At 41.7% G+C, this 16,361-nt stretch overlaps 1 protein-coding gene across 3 annotated transcripts in view; it reads left to right on the top strand.

Annotated features, from left to right (window-relative positions):
• Nucleotides 1-16,361, top strand: part of plcb3 (phospholipase C, beta 3 (phosphatidylinositol-specific)) — a 62,134-nt gene that overhangs the window by 27,900 nt on the left and 17,873 nt on the right. For 2 of the 3 annotated variants that reach the window (XM_062445435.1, XM_062445434.1), the window contains 5 exons: nt 11,504-11,572; nt 13,817-13,954; nt 14,288-14,367; nt 14,462-14,515; nt 14,806-14,878. In XM_062445435.1, coding sequence (XP_062301419.1) covers nt 11,504-11,572; nt 13,817-13,954; nt 14,288-14,367; nt 14,462-14,515; nt 14,806-14,878 — 414 coding nt within the window. Of the gene's footprint in view, nt 1-11,503; nt 11,573-11,633; nt 12,140-13,816; nt 13,955-14,287; nt 14,368-14,461; nt 14,516-14,805; nt 14,879-16,361 lie in introns of those variants that run through there. The other variant, XM_062445436.1, reaches the window with a different exon arrangement.

Here is a 16,361-nt window from a genome sequence, read left to right on the forward strand (position 1 = left end):
CTTTAAATGCTCAGTTTTATCCCGGTGTCTTGTTTGTGCATGTGACGGCACATGCGTGTGTGTATGTGCGTGCGTGCGAGTGTGTGTGGTATTGAGATAATAGGCCGTTTGTCGCCTGAGGTGCAACTGTGACACTGTTTAGCAAAGAGTCAGACCGCCAGTCATTAAATCTTTTCAACATGATGATGAAGCCTCTCTACAAGCTGGCTGTATTTGGTTTTAGAAAGACACGCAGCTTGAAAGAAGAGGTTAATTGGTAACATCCCTTAAATCTGCTGTAGAATGACAACAAGTCACAAAAGGCAAGAAAAAGAGAACAGGAAATGGGGACAAAACTGCAGAGGCAAAGCATCATCTTCTGAATCCCTCTTGAGCGTGATTACAGAAATCTTAAGTGAAACATCTCTTAAACGGACTGTGATATGTTTGCTTACTTGTGTGCGGCCATGCAAATCATTTCATTTTCATATTGCTGTGTCAGATTTTTATCTAGAAACTACAAAGACAACTTCCGTCTGCTTCCCTGGAAATGTTGGAGAAAAAAAAAAAAGCAGCACCAGTGCCACCTCATTTGCCTTGTGTGCCGCAATACTTGCAGCTTTTCATATTTGTTAATGTTGGCGCGGCCGAGCTGGACCGTGGCCACTATTCTTACTTCGGGAGCCGAAATGCTGCTCTCTGTTGGCCTTGACCACAGTAAATGGAACGCCTTAAAACATCTAGACAGCTAAGGCCAGTCACAGACAAGTATGGGTATTGATTAGGCATGTACTGTAGACAGAGTCAGAGATTGGCATGAGCTGGTAGCTTATTTAATGTCCAAAAAGTTGCACATCAGTAATTTAAAGTTAAAGATTACCACTGTGTTTTTGTCCTGTGCTTCCCAAAGAAAACTTGTCAATCAGAGTGTCTCACAGCTGCTGTTTCTTCAACATTTCTGTGTATCAAATTTCGGCAGTGACGCAGGTTTAGATCTGTCTCAGAACAACAGGACAGTAGGAGTGAAAAACCTGCCAGTCGGCTTCTCCTCGAATCTCGCTCTCCGTCTCCTGAAACTCCCCCTGCCCTGATCCAGTGTGAGAATAAGCACACCTGAATTTCTAGATACACAACAAAGTCTTATTTCAAGGTGACTGTGATTCCAGCTTTTCCCGAAGTGAAGCTTTAATTCAGCTTTGTGGCTCCCCCGGAGATTTCGAACCGGAGCCGAAAAGAAAGAGGACACGGCAACACAGATATCCAGCTATTATTAATGAGAACAGTTAATACGTTTTTACACAGATGACAAGGGTATTCTGGATGGAACCCATTTCTCTGAATAGCGGTACCCAAAATATTTGATCTCCAGTGCAGTTTTTTATTTTTCGCTGCTCTGCTCTGCTTATGACTTAAGATGTCAACTGAGTTTTCAGCTTGGTCTGACGTCTGTTGCTTAAACTTGAGGATTCTTTCCGTTCGGTTGCGATCAAGACCAATACGTGCATGCTTTGGGGGGGAATTCAGGGTGCCAATGATCAGCGAGTAGAACTGAAGGTGAGAAGGACACAGCAGCACTGACGTTGCATTTTTGACACACCTGTTAAAATGCAGGTGTGTCATGGAAAAAAGCTCCTAACCATTATAGTTAATATCCGTTCAAGCACGTTTCAGCCTTTTTTCTTGTTCTATCCATCATCCTTTTTATCCTTCTACTCTGAAATCTGGTTTGTCTCATTCCCATCCTGCCTCCTTTTGTATATCCATCTGAATGTCTGCCCTTTCACCTTTTCTTCAGATATTCGTCTTGGCTTAGTCCTATATCCTGTCATCTGTCCATTTTCTTTCTTCCTGTTAGGCCTAACTTTTTTTCCCCTTTTAGGAATCTCTGCCAGTTATGTTTCATCTGTCTCTTCCTTGACACCTTTTCTTTGAGATCATTTCCTTAATTCCATCTTCTTTTCTTGAGAAAAAATGTTCTTCCTGCTCTACCAGTCTGCTTTATCTTTTTTCTCCATCTCTCCAGAGTAATCTTCAACATCCCCCCTCTCTCTCTCTCTCTCTCTCTCTCTCTCTCTCCCTCCTGCCTCTATCCTTTCCTCCTGTTTTCTCCCAGTTATCTTTCCCTCTAAATCTTTGTGTACTGTTACAAGGTTCCGCTTACAAGTCCTCTGACATGTGTGTGTGCGTGTGTGTGTGTCCGTCCTCAAGTGCCCAGAATTTCCCATAAAGCTTGAGTCAGTGGCGATAACAACCAACTGTTGCTGACAGATACATGCACGCACACAAGCACATATGCACACATGCACACAGTGGCTTGGCAGTGAAAGAGGCAGACACACCCCTCATGCACCAATTTGCACACTTTTTCTTTCCTTTTCACTCACGGTCCTTCATTCTCTCCTCGTTTCTTTTCCTGGCTTTTTAAATCGCTGTCCACTATCTGCACATCGAGATAAAGCTTTTATTAATATGCTCTGAAACACATTTCTGCAGCTGCACTCTTGTGATTTATGACAGTATCATTGCCTGGGCGCTCCGCTTGGATAAATCGAGCGGCGTACACAGGAGTTGATTTTAGCAAAAATATTTAAAAGTAATGAAGGCAGGACTCACTAACATAACCTCCAGGCCACGCTGAGTGTTAGTTTAACATGGCTGATACTGTTTGATGTAGCACCTTGGAGAGATATACTCCTGCATTACTAATTTATTCTGTCTCAAGGCAGGTTTGTTCCAAGTGGTAGCTTTAATTAAACAGTGCATATTTCACCAGTTTCCAAACATAGAAAAAGTTAAAACTGCTCATGTCCGGCAGCTGCCCAGAGTAGACATGATTTAGACCACAGAAACCCTTTTTTTTCTTTCAGGAAAATGTTTCTAACATTAACAGTCTCCTGTTGTGTTTAAGGAATCTAAGGAATAAAAACCTGCTGCAACCCCTTCACTGACCTCCATGGCATCCAAGTTAGGAAAGCTAATACCTCAACCGGTGTACTTTCTGTTGGGTTGAGTCCTGCTGAGGTGAAATGCAAAGTGGATGCCAGTAACCGATGGTTACACAAGACCCACACGCACATCCCAAATCCCACATATCTATTACAACATACAATATGCTTGCAGACACCTGCTAATCTCACTTTGTGTGTCCTTTTTTCTCCTCCACCTCCCTCTTTACATTTGCAATACAGCTTGCAATCCATCATATTGATCAACTCAGTTTATTAAAGGATTACTCACTGTCGTCATCTCAGATTCACAAGAGTCCTCAAATCATCCATGGAAACTCCTGCAACCTAATCCCACATTTCTGCCAGTGAAAAGCCACAATTCAGGTTAACTAATGAGTCCAAAACCTCCCATAGGTGTTCACTTTGGTTGAGATCTAGTGACTGTGAAGGCCTCAGCATGTGATTCTAATAACTTCCATTCTCGCCAAAACCGTTCACTGACTCCTTGTGCTCCGTGGATGGGGGAATCTTTTCCTATCTAAGCCAAAATTGATCAATCAATCAATCAGTTTTATGTTACAGTGCATGAGAGGATATTAGCTGTTAAGTATTACACCTGCATTTGTCATATTTCTCCACTCATTTATTCAGGATTGTCAGCCTGTTTTGAGCCACACCTGCCAAAGTAAAAAAGCTCTTAATTGCTCTCTGCTTCAACCATCATCAAGAGAAACTCCCAAAAAGAAAGACTAATTTAAAATGTGTTTTAAAGTTAAAAGTGGTTCAATGATTTTTAGTTGTAATACTCAGGTGCGTGTTTCTAACAGGTTTAACCGGTCCTATATTGTAGTTTATAATTCTACGTCCTTGGCTCTGGATAGGTGGTTTCTCATTTATACTTGTCAATCAAACTTCCTTCTAACACTTCCTTCACTGGAAACGTAAACGTGTTACAGAGAATAAACAGGACATAAAAATGTGACGTGTTTCAGAGAACAAGACAGCGTGTAAAGCCAACCTGTGCTAACCAGGCCAGATATTATTCATGGCACCTCCTTTCCCTGTTCAAAAACATTTCTGCAAAAATTTTCCACACGGCTTTTGCCAGCACAGATGATTTGTCAGCTAAAATGTAGTTTCCAATAAACGAACAGAAGCGTTTTGATATAATGCTGTTGAGCAGATCCGGGGTGGAGTGCCGCCTCACCTGCCACAGCAGGATGATCTGAAATGCACCTGGCACAGCAGCTAATCCTCCCCGCCGCTTTGTTTTACTTGGGATGTTTGGCTGTTACCCTGTTTCTACACTGCTAATCCACCTTCAATTTGTCTTTCTCTCCACCCTTTCCTTCCCCATGTCTCTCTGTCTCAGGCCAGCTGGTAGCTGTCAGGCACATGAGGCAGAAGTTGTCCCTCTTATATAAACTGAAGGATGACATTTCCTCCTTCTCTGCTCTCCATCTTTTCTTGCCCTTTGTCTTCCGTCTCGCTATCTCCATTTTTCTCACCATCTCAGTTCTTTTCTCCTTTGCTTTCCTCCCTTCTTCTTCTTCTTCTTCTCCTCATCAAAGCATTTTCTCACATAGCCCCCTTTTTTCCCCGGAGTTATTGCTTCTTAATTTCTTGCAACAACACTTCTAATCTCCCATTCTCTCTCTTGGCGTGGGAAAGTGGGCAGGAAGTTGCTCAGACGAGGAGATGGGGGTTTTGGGGAATTTTGTTGCCCCCTCTTCTTACTCCCCTCCCTCCTCCTCTTGTTCTTCCTCCTCCTCCTCCACATTTCCCCGTTTCTCCAAATTCTTCTCTATGTCCTTCTGTCCTTATTCCCATCTCTCTTTCCCCCCCTCCTCCCTCCCTTCCCCCCTCCCTCCAAAATGTACAGATTGTGTCAATAGCATGACAATAGCACCTGAGCTTTCAGACATTTACCCCCAGGGATGCAAGAACAAAAGCACCAATTTAGCCGGCTAACAGATGTAAATTAATTTCAGATACTTGGACCAGATTGAGGGGCGACACACACACTTACACACACACACACACACACACACACACACACACACACACACACACACACACACACACAAACACCCACAAACCACAAACAAACGCTGCTTTAGTATGTTAGTTGTTACCTGTGATTTTAACAAACACGCCAGGGAGCTGCCTCAGCGTCACCAGATACTGTGCGTTACTGGAGTTGCTGGAGGTGTGGAAATGAGTGGACGCGGCGATCAGAATCATCAGATGAGACGATGATAGCACGTTCATATGGAAACAGGGAAACGACTTTTCTGGCTTATGGCTCCAGCTCCATACTCACCTGGATCTATTGATCCTCTCAACTGATTCTGAGCAAGAAATTATTCACACTTTTGATAAGCTAGAAATATAAGCACATATTTAGAGCTATAACCAACTGAACTGGTTATAGTGTGTGTGTGTGTGTGTGTGTGTGTGTGTGTGTGTGTGTGTGTGTGTGTGTGTGTGTGTGTGTGTGTGTGTGTGTGTGTGTGTGTGTGTGTGTGTGTGTGTGTGTGTGTGTGTAAAAATGAGCCCGCTGAATTGTTAGTGGCACAATTGTTGGCAGGTGTAAGTAGAGATCTATCAGAGATTATCTCTGTGGCTCGAGTCAAACATCCACAAAGAATTCTTAAGGTACAGTGGGTTTACATAACACACACACAGACACACACACATGCACTGTGGGTCATTTTTTTGGGTAAACACCCAGTCAGTGGATCACAGGGGAAGTTGAGTGTGCCTGTCGATAATGTGACAGCTTCCTCCCCCTTTCTCTTTTCTTTTGGTTTCTGTATTTCGCTCGGTCACATGTTTGATTTTCTGTTGACATTATCTCTCAGTGCACATGGCAGAACGCTCTTCATTTTCTCACTCTCTCCTTCACTCTCACACACACACACACACACACACACACACACACACACACACACACACACACACACACACATACACTGCACCGCTGTACAAACACACACGCACACATAAGCATAGAAATGAGTAATGAGAAAAAAGGAGTTTTTCATCATATGAAGAACTGAGAAACCACTCGGTATCAAATCCATTGTCCGATGCAGATGCTTCCTCCAAAATGTGTGTTCCTATATACGTGTGTGTGCGTGGGTGTGTGTGCTGTTTTTCTCTCTGCTTAGCTAATGAAACTTCCCTCTGTGTATATCAGCAGCAGGCCTGAAAATCCATGCAACTTTAAAGGATTAGTCCAGTTTAAACAAACCTGTCGCTTAGCTAGACTTATTAGAAAGTGAAGGCAGGGGGTTAAATTATTTCCAAAACTGTCCACTGAAAACATCCCTGACTGTTTAAACACTGACTCTCTGCTTCAACCTTCACCTCCAGTTTGGAGTGCGCTCACCTTCTGTTTTACCCCTAAAAAAAGTATTTCTTCACTGAGAGGCATTTAGCAGGTGATGCTTACAGTATTTACTTTTTATTCAAGGTCCAGGCATAAAAGTGCTGTAGACAAGAAAGCGAATAAGTGTCCTTTCAAAATGTTGAACTGCTCCTTTGAACTATGCCTCTACTGTCTTCCTGTGTTCTCCTTTTACTTTTCATGTCTTGTCTTTCTGGGAGTATTTCTGTGTGCAGTGGGCGGCCACACATGCGTGTTTGTGCTGGAAGTTCACCCCCACTGATCTATGTGTGTTTGTGTTTTGTGAGAGATTGATGATCGCTGCAACTATTTTTGCAGTGTGTGTGTGTGTGAGTGTGTTCCTGACTGTACTTATATGTACTTCAAGACATCTGCTAATACTGCTTTGTTTATATGTGTGTGTGTATTTTATCGATGCCCCTCTTTCTTTTTGCTTTATCGTCTTATACATGATGTTTTTGCTCCCTCCCTGTGCATTCGACATCTTTTCCTCTTCTCTATAGATTTTGACATTTCACAGATTACGGATGAGAGTTTAGGCTAAGTGGCTTCAATGTAAATGTTAATGTACTCTCCCTCATGTTTACTCTCTCTGCATTTGCTCCCTGTACAGACTCTAGAAACAGAAATATGAAACAACTGAATGAGGAGGAAAGAGTGACACAAAGATAAACTGATAAAGAAGGGGCGTAGGCGGTACGGGAGAGTGTGATCCTATTGATAAACACGAGAGGAAATATTACGAGGTGACACAGACACAGAGACAGAGTTATAGAACTGCCCCATGCTTCACAGCGATATTAAGTGTCCCCTTCCTTCTCTCTCTCTAAACACCTTGTCAACTCTCCCATCCCAACCATAAAACAGTTTGACGTTCTCTTTGTTCTGCTTCTTCACTCTTTCTGTCTTTTAAATCCATCTTCTGTCCACTCTGTCCTCTCCTCTCCTCTCCTCGCTCTGTCGCTGACTTCTCAGCTCTGATTGGCCAGTTGGGTCACAGCCAAGCAGTAAAGGGTGGAGACGCACGCTGTCTTGGCAATGTGCTCGTTAGTGTGTATATGCGTGTGTGTGTGTGTGTGTGTGTGTGTGTGTTCAGGAGGATCGGTTTCCTATATGCCGTCATCATGTGCCATTCGATAGGAGCCGTGATTGGTCATTTGGTCATTTGAGACATATTTAGCTGCAGTGATCTTTCAAATGAACACGCAGGCGCGTCACAGGAAAGGAGTGGCGCTCTCGTGATTGTTTTGTTGCCCTTTCATATTTCACCAATCTGGAGAAAATGAATGGAGGTGAGTGGCGGGGGCAGGAGGAAGGAGGGGAAGTGGGAAGTCAATCAGAGAAATGAAGGAAGGAAAGGAGTCTATGTGAAAGTGTATGATTGCCTAATCAAAGTGCAGAAAACACATACTGTACCTGTGATTAGCGCCTAAATATAGACTGACCTATTAAATACTGGATCAAGAAACACTTAGGAACGCAAGATTAACACAACAAACTGAAGGCTGCTGTGTAAGAAATTATCAATGCTATTCCCATATCTGTAAATGTACGTCTGCAGCTACTCCTTCAGTACAGAAAGAACAGATTGGAACAAACGATGAGGAGTCAAAGACAAACTACATGATTAGAAACCTGGATAATGTCAGAATCATGCACACAGAGAGCTTTATAACGAGATTTCTTCAATGATGTAAACACCACATCTCATGAAGAGCCAAAAACCATGATAAGACTCAACACTGAGCTGCTAGTTTACATGTAAACATACTCTATGATGAATTACCTTATTTGTCAGGTAATGAATTAAGTCAGTGGATTTGCCAAAAACAAGCGTTCCTATCTTGTTATCACATGTGTTGCTGCTCCACAAAATGTATAATATCGCAGTTTAAAAGTACATACAGTACATATTGTACTGTTCTGGTATTTTAAGATTGAACCTTTCTGGCTTGCAGTCAAACACACTGTAGCAATGAGTGACTCTAATTCCCGGAAATGTCTTTAAAGTCGACCTTGGAATTAACATGTGAAAACACTCTAAACCACAAGGTCCGTTGAGTAGCTGCTTCTGGAGCATTTCGATCATATCACATAATCTTCTTCAGTGGTTGGACTTTGCCGAGTTGTCACGAGTGTTCAAATTTCCACCTTCGTTCCATTTTTGTTCGGAGCGCTTATAGATGTGTTGTCCGTATTGACTTTAAAGCTGAGGTTCACAGCTCATTCTTGATCTGGGAAAGAGCAGCTGAGAAAACAACCTCCCCATAAGGTCCATTTAGTGGCTGAATCTCTACACTGAGTTGCATGAAGGCTAACTAAATAAATAGTGAAAGTTTCATCAGATTATATGATACACCACTGTTTGGCTGTAAGAGATAGGATCAGTGCGTCTGTGGTTGATTAAAAGAAGATCTATAACATAAGCGGTGATGATTTTGGTACGGCCTCCGTGAAAGAAGGAGGATGATTAACTTCTTCAATGCTCTATAGACTGGAATCCATTGCTGTATGCAGGTGAATCAGGATGGGAAGCATTGCTGTATATGTTTGTTTTGAGTGAAGGGTGGATTACAGGGATAAGATAGCGGAAGTACAGTTTTAAGGCCTGAGTGCGGCAAGTTCACGGCAGTTACTAGAAGGGCTGTGGGAGTGTATTCTGGGAAATGTAGGAAATCACTCACTATGGCAGGAGCACTTGCGGCAGGCTGAGAGAAAGTTCTTCACTGCACCAAAACACAGTAAATTAAAGTAAATTATAGCAGTTTATCACAACATGACTCCTGGAAAACTCTCACCCGGAGTAATTTGGAGCCATAATGAGCCTTCAGCTGAGTCTGGAGTGATAAATGGAGGGAGCTGTGTTTGGGTTTAACACTGAGATGAATGGATCAGTATAGCTGCCATGACTAGCTAAATATTACACACTGAAACACACACACAGAGACGCACGCTAACTGAGCAGAAGGCCGGAATATGTTAGGAATGTGCTCTCGGAGATGACCGACCTTCCCGCAGGCACATGCGCCCTGTCGTGTGCTTGGATACACAACTATGGGCAAAAACACACACGTATCACTTCACCCGCTTTTCTGATCACATGCTGACACATTTGTGCTCGTCCTGAGTGACAATTCGTTCGTGAAGAAATGCTCAGGCTTCTGTGTCACATGAATTTAATGTGTACTGACTTGAAAGCCTTTTCCACATGCACACACCTACACACACACACACACACGCACGCACACACACACACACACACACACACACACACACACACACACACACACACACATACGCACACCCTGTGTTGCTCAACAGGTCAGGATGTTTCACAAGTTGGAACCTGCAGGTCGAGGATATGCCTGTGTACATATTGCTGCATATGTGTGTGTGTGTGTGTGTGTGTGTGTGTGTGTGTGTGTGTGTGTGTGTGTGTGTGTGTGTGTGTGTGTGTGTGTGTGTGTGTGTGTGTCTTCTCAGGGCTAGTGATACTAGCCAGTTAGAAAACGTTAACTGTCAGAACACACACACACACACACACACACACACACACACACACACACACACACACACACACACACACACACACACACACACACACACACACAGGCGGCAGACAAAGTTGTAGTCTCATTACTGTGGTCTCCAAGGAGTCACCATGGTAATGGTAGAATGAAACCACGGCCTGTGGGAGAGGAGGAGGTTGTGCATGTGTGCGCGTCCTACAGACCCAGAAGCGGTTTATTCCCCCAGGAAGTAAGTTATTCTCCACAGGCCAATCAGAGGACACATTTTGAGACAGAGTTTATCCCCATTGGTCTAACACTTTTGACCTTTTTTTACTCGTGGCCAATCCCAGGGGAGTGGACAGTTTGCAGGGGGATGACATCACAGATAGAGTAATGTAACGAAGAGAAGGAATGAAAAGGACGTGAGTTTCAATACCAAAGTACAGGATAGTGAGTTTATTTTTGTAGAGAGAATATGAGTCCGACATGAGAAAGACACAGACACGTAGACCTTTTACAATCTGACAAATAGTTGCAGACTGACACAAAGAGTAACAGGAAGAGAGATGTAAACACGACTTGTTTTTCTTATTAATGAAACGACTTCGAATGGAGAAAGAAAAATGTATAACGTGCCTAAAAAATATTCAAGTGCCACGGCAAGCTGCGGGGAGAGAGTGAAAGAGAGAGATTGGAAGAAAAAAAAAGATGTGGTGAGATGAGTGACATGGATGTATTAAGAAAGCTAAGAGTGAAGCACTAAACAAATATTTACAGAGCGTGCTCCTCTGTGTTTATGGCTGGGTTTATGACCACACTCTCCTCCCTCCCTCACTCTCCTCCCTCCCATTTCCGTCCCTTTGCTTCTTCTGTACTGCTGTAAGACATTCTCCTCCAGGTTATGAATGAATCAATCCTCACTCGCTGTAACGTTGCGCGCATCTTTTGCTGCCATCTCTGTGTGTGTTCCGCTCATTTGCATATGTGTGCATGTGTGCGGGGGCGCATGGAGCAGATTTGCATGCGTAATAATGTAACACAACGATATGTGAACGTTATGTGTCAGCGCTTGTTCAAACGTTCTCCCTAAATATCACCCGTTTCTCTCTCTGTTTTTTCCACGGTACTCACGCAAAGACACACACAGTTCGTATGTCAACGGTTGTGTTTTATGTCCGGAGAATCCAGGGAGTCTGATAAAGAGAAATAAAAGAGGATTTAATGGAGGGAGGTGAAAAGCTAGACAGAGCAGAAGCTTTTAGCCTGAGGAATTAATTTGTACTCCCGACCTTTGTTCAAGTTTTCTTCTTCTTCTTCTTTCCCATCCATCTAAAAGAATACTTTTATTCCATCAGTGTTCCTACTTAAGGCTTGTTGCATTAAGTGCAAACAGCAGAAAATATGGCGCATCAACATGCTCGCCCCCATTATCAGCTACAGTACATTTCCTGTTCACTTTTTTTTTCATAAACATTTCATAATTGCTGTTTCCTATTTCCCTGATTTGCAACAGTGATACTGAATAATATGTCAAAATAATATAATTATATATCCATTACTGATGAATGTTCAATTTCTTTCCTGTACATCCATGACTCAACAAGGGAGGTTCACTGCTGACACAAGACCTCTGACATTTGTGTGTGTTTTAGGAGGTGGAGATTCTGGATATCAGCACCATCAGGGACACCCGAACAGGAAAGTACGCCAAGCTACCAAAGGTTGGTATTGTGTGTGTGCGTGTGTGTGAAAGAGAGAGAGAGAGAGAGAGACAGAGAGAGAGAGGGAGAGACAGAGAGAGAGAGAGAGATAACCATCGTCGGTCAGACTGTACATTCACATAGAACATGTATCTTCAAATCTGTTTATTTAAAAAAAAAAAACTGTTACAGTGTTTATATAGTCCTTGTTTATTTGTATATTTTTAACTGTAATTTCTACATTATTCTGTTTTATTTTAAGTCATCTTAACTTATCTGTATATTGTCTCAACTGCAAAATCACAATCTTTATCTTGCTTTTATTTCACACTTGCTTTGACAATGTAAAGAACCCATTGAACTTAAGCTGTCACCTCCTGCTGTTAATCACTGTCCTCTGAGCAGATATGTGATGCTCAAGTGTGACTGTCACCAAAAGGGTGCGTGTGTGTGTGTGTGTGCTGTACGTGAGTGTTTCCTCTCTCAGCTGATGGTGCAAAGGTGACAGAGTGCTAATGAGCCTGCTGACAGATGGACTGTCAGACAGGAAGTGATATAACCAGTGACTGTTGGCGAGGAAGTCGTTGTGTAAGAGCCTAAATGTGGTTGGTAGATACACTAACATAAAGTCTGGCATTAGTGGTGAATGGCTCAAACTCATGGTTGTGTTGGATGGTGCAAGCTTTTGTGAATCATTTTGGTAAAAAAAAAAAAATGATGCAACAGTGTTTGCTGCTCTGTGTTGCTGGCCAACATAAAACATCACCATATTTGAGTGCTTAAAGGGACAGTACATTCAAATTATTAAAAAAAACTTCTCAATGGTCTCTGTTGTATCTAGTCATGGAAATAGTTTTGGTTTAACCTGCTCAAATTATGTTTGTGTTGCTCACAACATTGAAAAATTCCTTCTAAAGCTGCTATAATCAATGTTAATGTTAACAGTGGATCAAATGACTATGTGTCGTGTGAAAGAGATTGTTGCCATGTTGAACCCACTGATGATTATCAACTTACTGCTGTTCCTTCTCAGCTCTGCAGAGCATCTGAGCATCTCAACTCATTATTTTGTACATCAGCTTTACTGTGTTGGTTCATCCCACTGCTCTCATCTGTCTCATTTACAGATGCAGCTGTTTTTAACAAAGAGCAGACAACGTTACCAACTAGCCAGTGAATATAGTCGAGCATTTAGCTGCAACAGCCAGATATTTCCCTCAGGAAATGGTGGAGACCAAAAACAGAGCAGAATTGCATTCAGATAGCCAGAAAACACGACTCCAAATAGATGCTGATGTTACTTTGCATCTGCTGGATGTGCCAGTAAGTGATGCCAACAAATTCCCTTTATCAACTCTTAGATGTTAATATGTCAATGCTGTATACACAGTTTTGTAGCCCCAGGTGGCCAACAAATAACTTATTGAAGTTTTTAAAGTTCAACAACATTTATATCCAGAGACAATGTTTCTGTCACTCTGGAGAATCCACAGACCACACTGTCTACAGCTTAACAGGGAATATTTCTTTGGTAAACAGTTGTTCCAAAGAAAAACTGTTGATGGTGAGGTCTGTGGATTATCTTTAGTGAAGAAAAGACACTGTTTCTAGGAAGACACATTTCTCTTTAGTTTCTTCAAATGACATTTTTTTTAATGAAAATGATGATTGACCACATGAAATTTAATTTTCCATAATTGTATTGTGGTGGAGGGAGAAACTCAGAATGATCTGCATGGTTAGATACCACTAGAAATGCAATGATGAAGTGTACTGCAATTAGGGCGAACCAACCCTTTAAACTTGCTTCCTGTGTTATGTTAATGTACATTTTGTGCAGTGGTTTTGGCAGTATCTTTATTCATAAACAGTCATCTAAGTTAATTCATTTAATGGGAATGATAGAGAGAGAGAGCGAGTGATGGAGAGAATGCATAATTGGAGAGACATTGGATGTTGGCGAGAGCTGGTGGAAGAGAGAGAGAAAGAGAGAGAGAGAGAGAGAGAGAGAGAAGTCTACAAAGGAAGAAAGAGTCGTTTAGTTAATTAGATCAGAGTGCTCGACCACATGCATCACATTTACTGTCCTCAGCAGACAGAGAGATGGACAAAGAGTGGGTAGGGCTCTTTTTACACAAGAGTTTGTAGAGTCAAAGCAGAGTTGGAGTCAATATATTGTTTCTGTCACGCTGTGTGTAAATAAAATGTCTTAAACAGTACACAAGTGTAAGTAAGTGTGTGTGTGTGTGTGTCTGTGTGTGTCAGGACCACAAGGTGCGGGATGTGCTCGGCTGCGGTAAGGCTGACAGTGTAGAAGGGAAGCTGGTAACCGTCGTCTATGGAAACGACCTGGTCAACACCTCCTATCTCAACTTCCAGGCTATGCAGGAAGACACAGCCAAGGTAACCATGGAAACTACCACCATCATCCCATCATCTGTACATAATCAAATGACTTAAACTTACACATGTCCTTTGCTGCCTTTCTGTCTTCCTTTTTTTCTCCCTTTTTCCCCCCTCAGGCCGTATCTTGATTACTTACTTTACGATGTTGACATAGAGGCATGTGTATGCGCGTGTTTAGGGGTTGTAAAGACGGATTATTTCCTCTGAGTGTGTGTGTGTTTGTGTGTTGTATATAGGAAAAAACTGTTTCACTTAGTTTCGACATGAGACGAGCAGTCGCACAACTCTGTTTTTATCTTCTCGTTCTTGTCCGTGTGTGTGTGTTTCCAGATTTGGACAGATGAGCTGTTCACTTTGGCCACAAACATACTCTCCCAGAATTCATCGCGGAACACCTTCCTCCTCAAAGCGTAAGAACTTGTGTGTCTTATCTTGACATTAGGCAGCTGCAGATGTTTAGGTCATTATTTTTTAAAGCCTTCTCTATCTCTTTGTCTCTCTCAGGTACACTAAGTTAAAGTTGCAGGTGAATCAGGACGGGAAGATTCCAGTGAAGAAGTGAGAAACACACACCAGCCACTTTTTTTAAAAAAAGCAGCAGACTTTTAAAAGCCACTTCTTCTTTCTTTTCCTCTTCTCTATCTCTCTTTCACTTTTCATCTCATGACTAGTTTATCTCTGCTCACTGTTGATGTTTTGGTCATGTTCCCCTTTGTCATTTGTGTCAGTCGTAATCCTTTCAGACTCTGTTTGAGTGTTTGATTTTCATGTTGAGAAAAATAAATGTTGCGTGGTGATAAAACTCCTTTGAACACTGACTGTTATCTCTCTAAACTCTTTTCTTTCAGTATTCTCAAGATGTTTTCAGATAAAAAGAGAGTGGAGACGGCTCTGGAGCAGTGCGGCCTCGTAAATAACAAGGTACTCATCAAAAGCAATCACTGACTGGCAACTGGAGATATGTGTTCATACATGACAACATTTTTTTAAAGTAGCAAAGTCTCCCCAGCGGGGGTACGCTGCATTCTTTGCATGCTTCTTGAGTACAAGGAAGGGAAGAAACTGCTTATAGGATCGTATAAGTTATTTAATTAACTTCCTGTAAGCATTACAGTGCAATTTTTTCTGTTGTGGTTTTGACTGGATTAAACAAAGAAGATAAAATGTGTTATTTGGTCAACTTTAGCAGTACTGCTAAGCAGATTTAGTTATCTTTGGACAGAAGGAAGGCTAGCTGTTTCCCTCTGTTTCCAGGCTTTGTGCTAAGCTGACTAACTAGCTGCTGGCTCTAGCTTTATATGTACTGTACATGAGAGTGCTTTCAATCCTCTCATCTAACTATTGACAAAAAGTCAATAAGCACACCTCCCAAAACGCCAAATGTTAAGCCATATATCGATATTGACACGACATGAAAAGTAGTTAGTAAGTGAGCAGAGAAGTTACAATTGTGTGCTAAAAGAGATTTTTTTAGTAATGATGAAATGAAAAGCGACCGATAAACTGTTGAAATAATGAGCTAAAAGTAACACTTAGTGGAAATGAATGCATAGACAGTTAAAAAAGTTAAATTAGAAGAAGAAATTAGAATGCCTTTACTGTCATTGTACATCGCTACACAACAAGATTTGGAGAGCTACTCTAGTGCAGTGGTAGCCCAATGGTAACAGTGCATGCCACATATCTACAGTGTCCCTGACCGAGTCCACCTGGAGACCCCTGTAGCATGTCATAAACTTTGCCCCCTGTTTCCTGTCTGCTTCTCCACAGTCAACTGTCAAATATAAGGAAAAAAATCCCAAAACATATCTTCAAATCACAGGGGTTTCAATATTTGTTAAAGGCGAAACGTGTGTCAAAAATACCATTTTAAATTAAATCTTGTAATGTCACAGAAATGTCCTGGACACATCATATTCTACAGTCAAGATAATCACAATTAGTTTTTTTTTTCAAAATCGTTCACGCCCATTTTGGATCACATATTGGGGTCTACGAAGAAAAAATTGTAACTTATCTCTAGTAGTATCTAGCCATGCAGGAAGTTGGTTTTATTTGTCCAGGTTTAATTAACTGTCGATAAGAGTTGCACTTTTCTTTTTTCTTTTAGAAAGCAGTAAAATCAAAACAAAACTATGGGTTAGGGTTCGTGACCCTTTAAATGTTATTAGGCAAGCTGAACTTAATTTTACCTTATATGTTTTACTTTCAAAATCACTGTTGAGTCACTGGATGTTTCCTTAAACTGTGGCATTTTCTTTCCAGACAGAGCAGATGTTATTAAAACACTGAAAGTCATGCCCTCATTCATTCTTTCAAACCTGGGAATCCAGTAGAAGTGCTAGTCATGTGTTTTTATCTATTATATTGTCAGTATCTCTACTTGTATCTGTATGTTAAGGTA

This window comes from Scomber scombrus, chromosome 23, assembly GCF_963691925.1.
Source record: "Scomber scombrus chromosome 23, fScoSco1.1, whole genome shotgun sequence".
Lineage (NCBI taxonomy): Eukaryota > Metazoa > Chordata > Actinopteri > Scombriformes > Scombridae > Scomber > Scomber scombrus.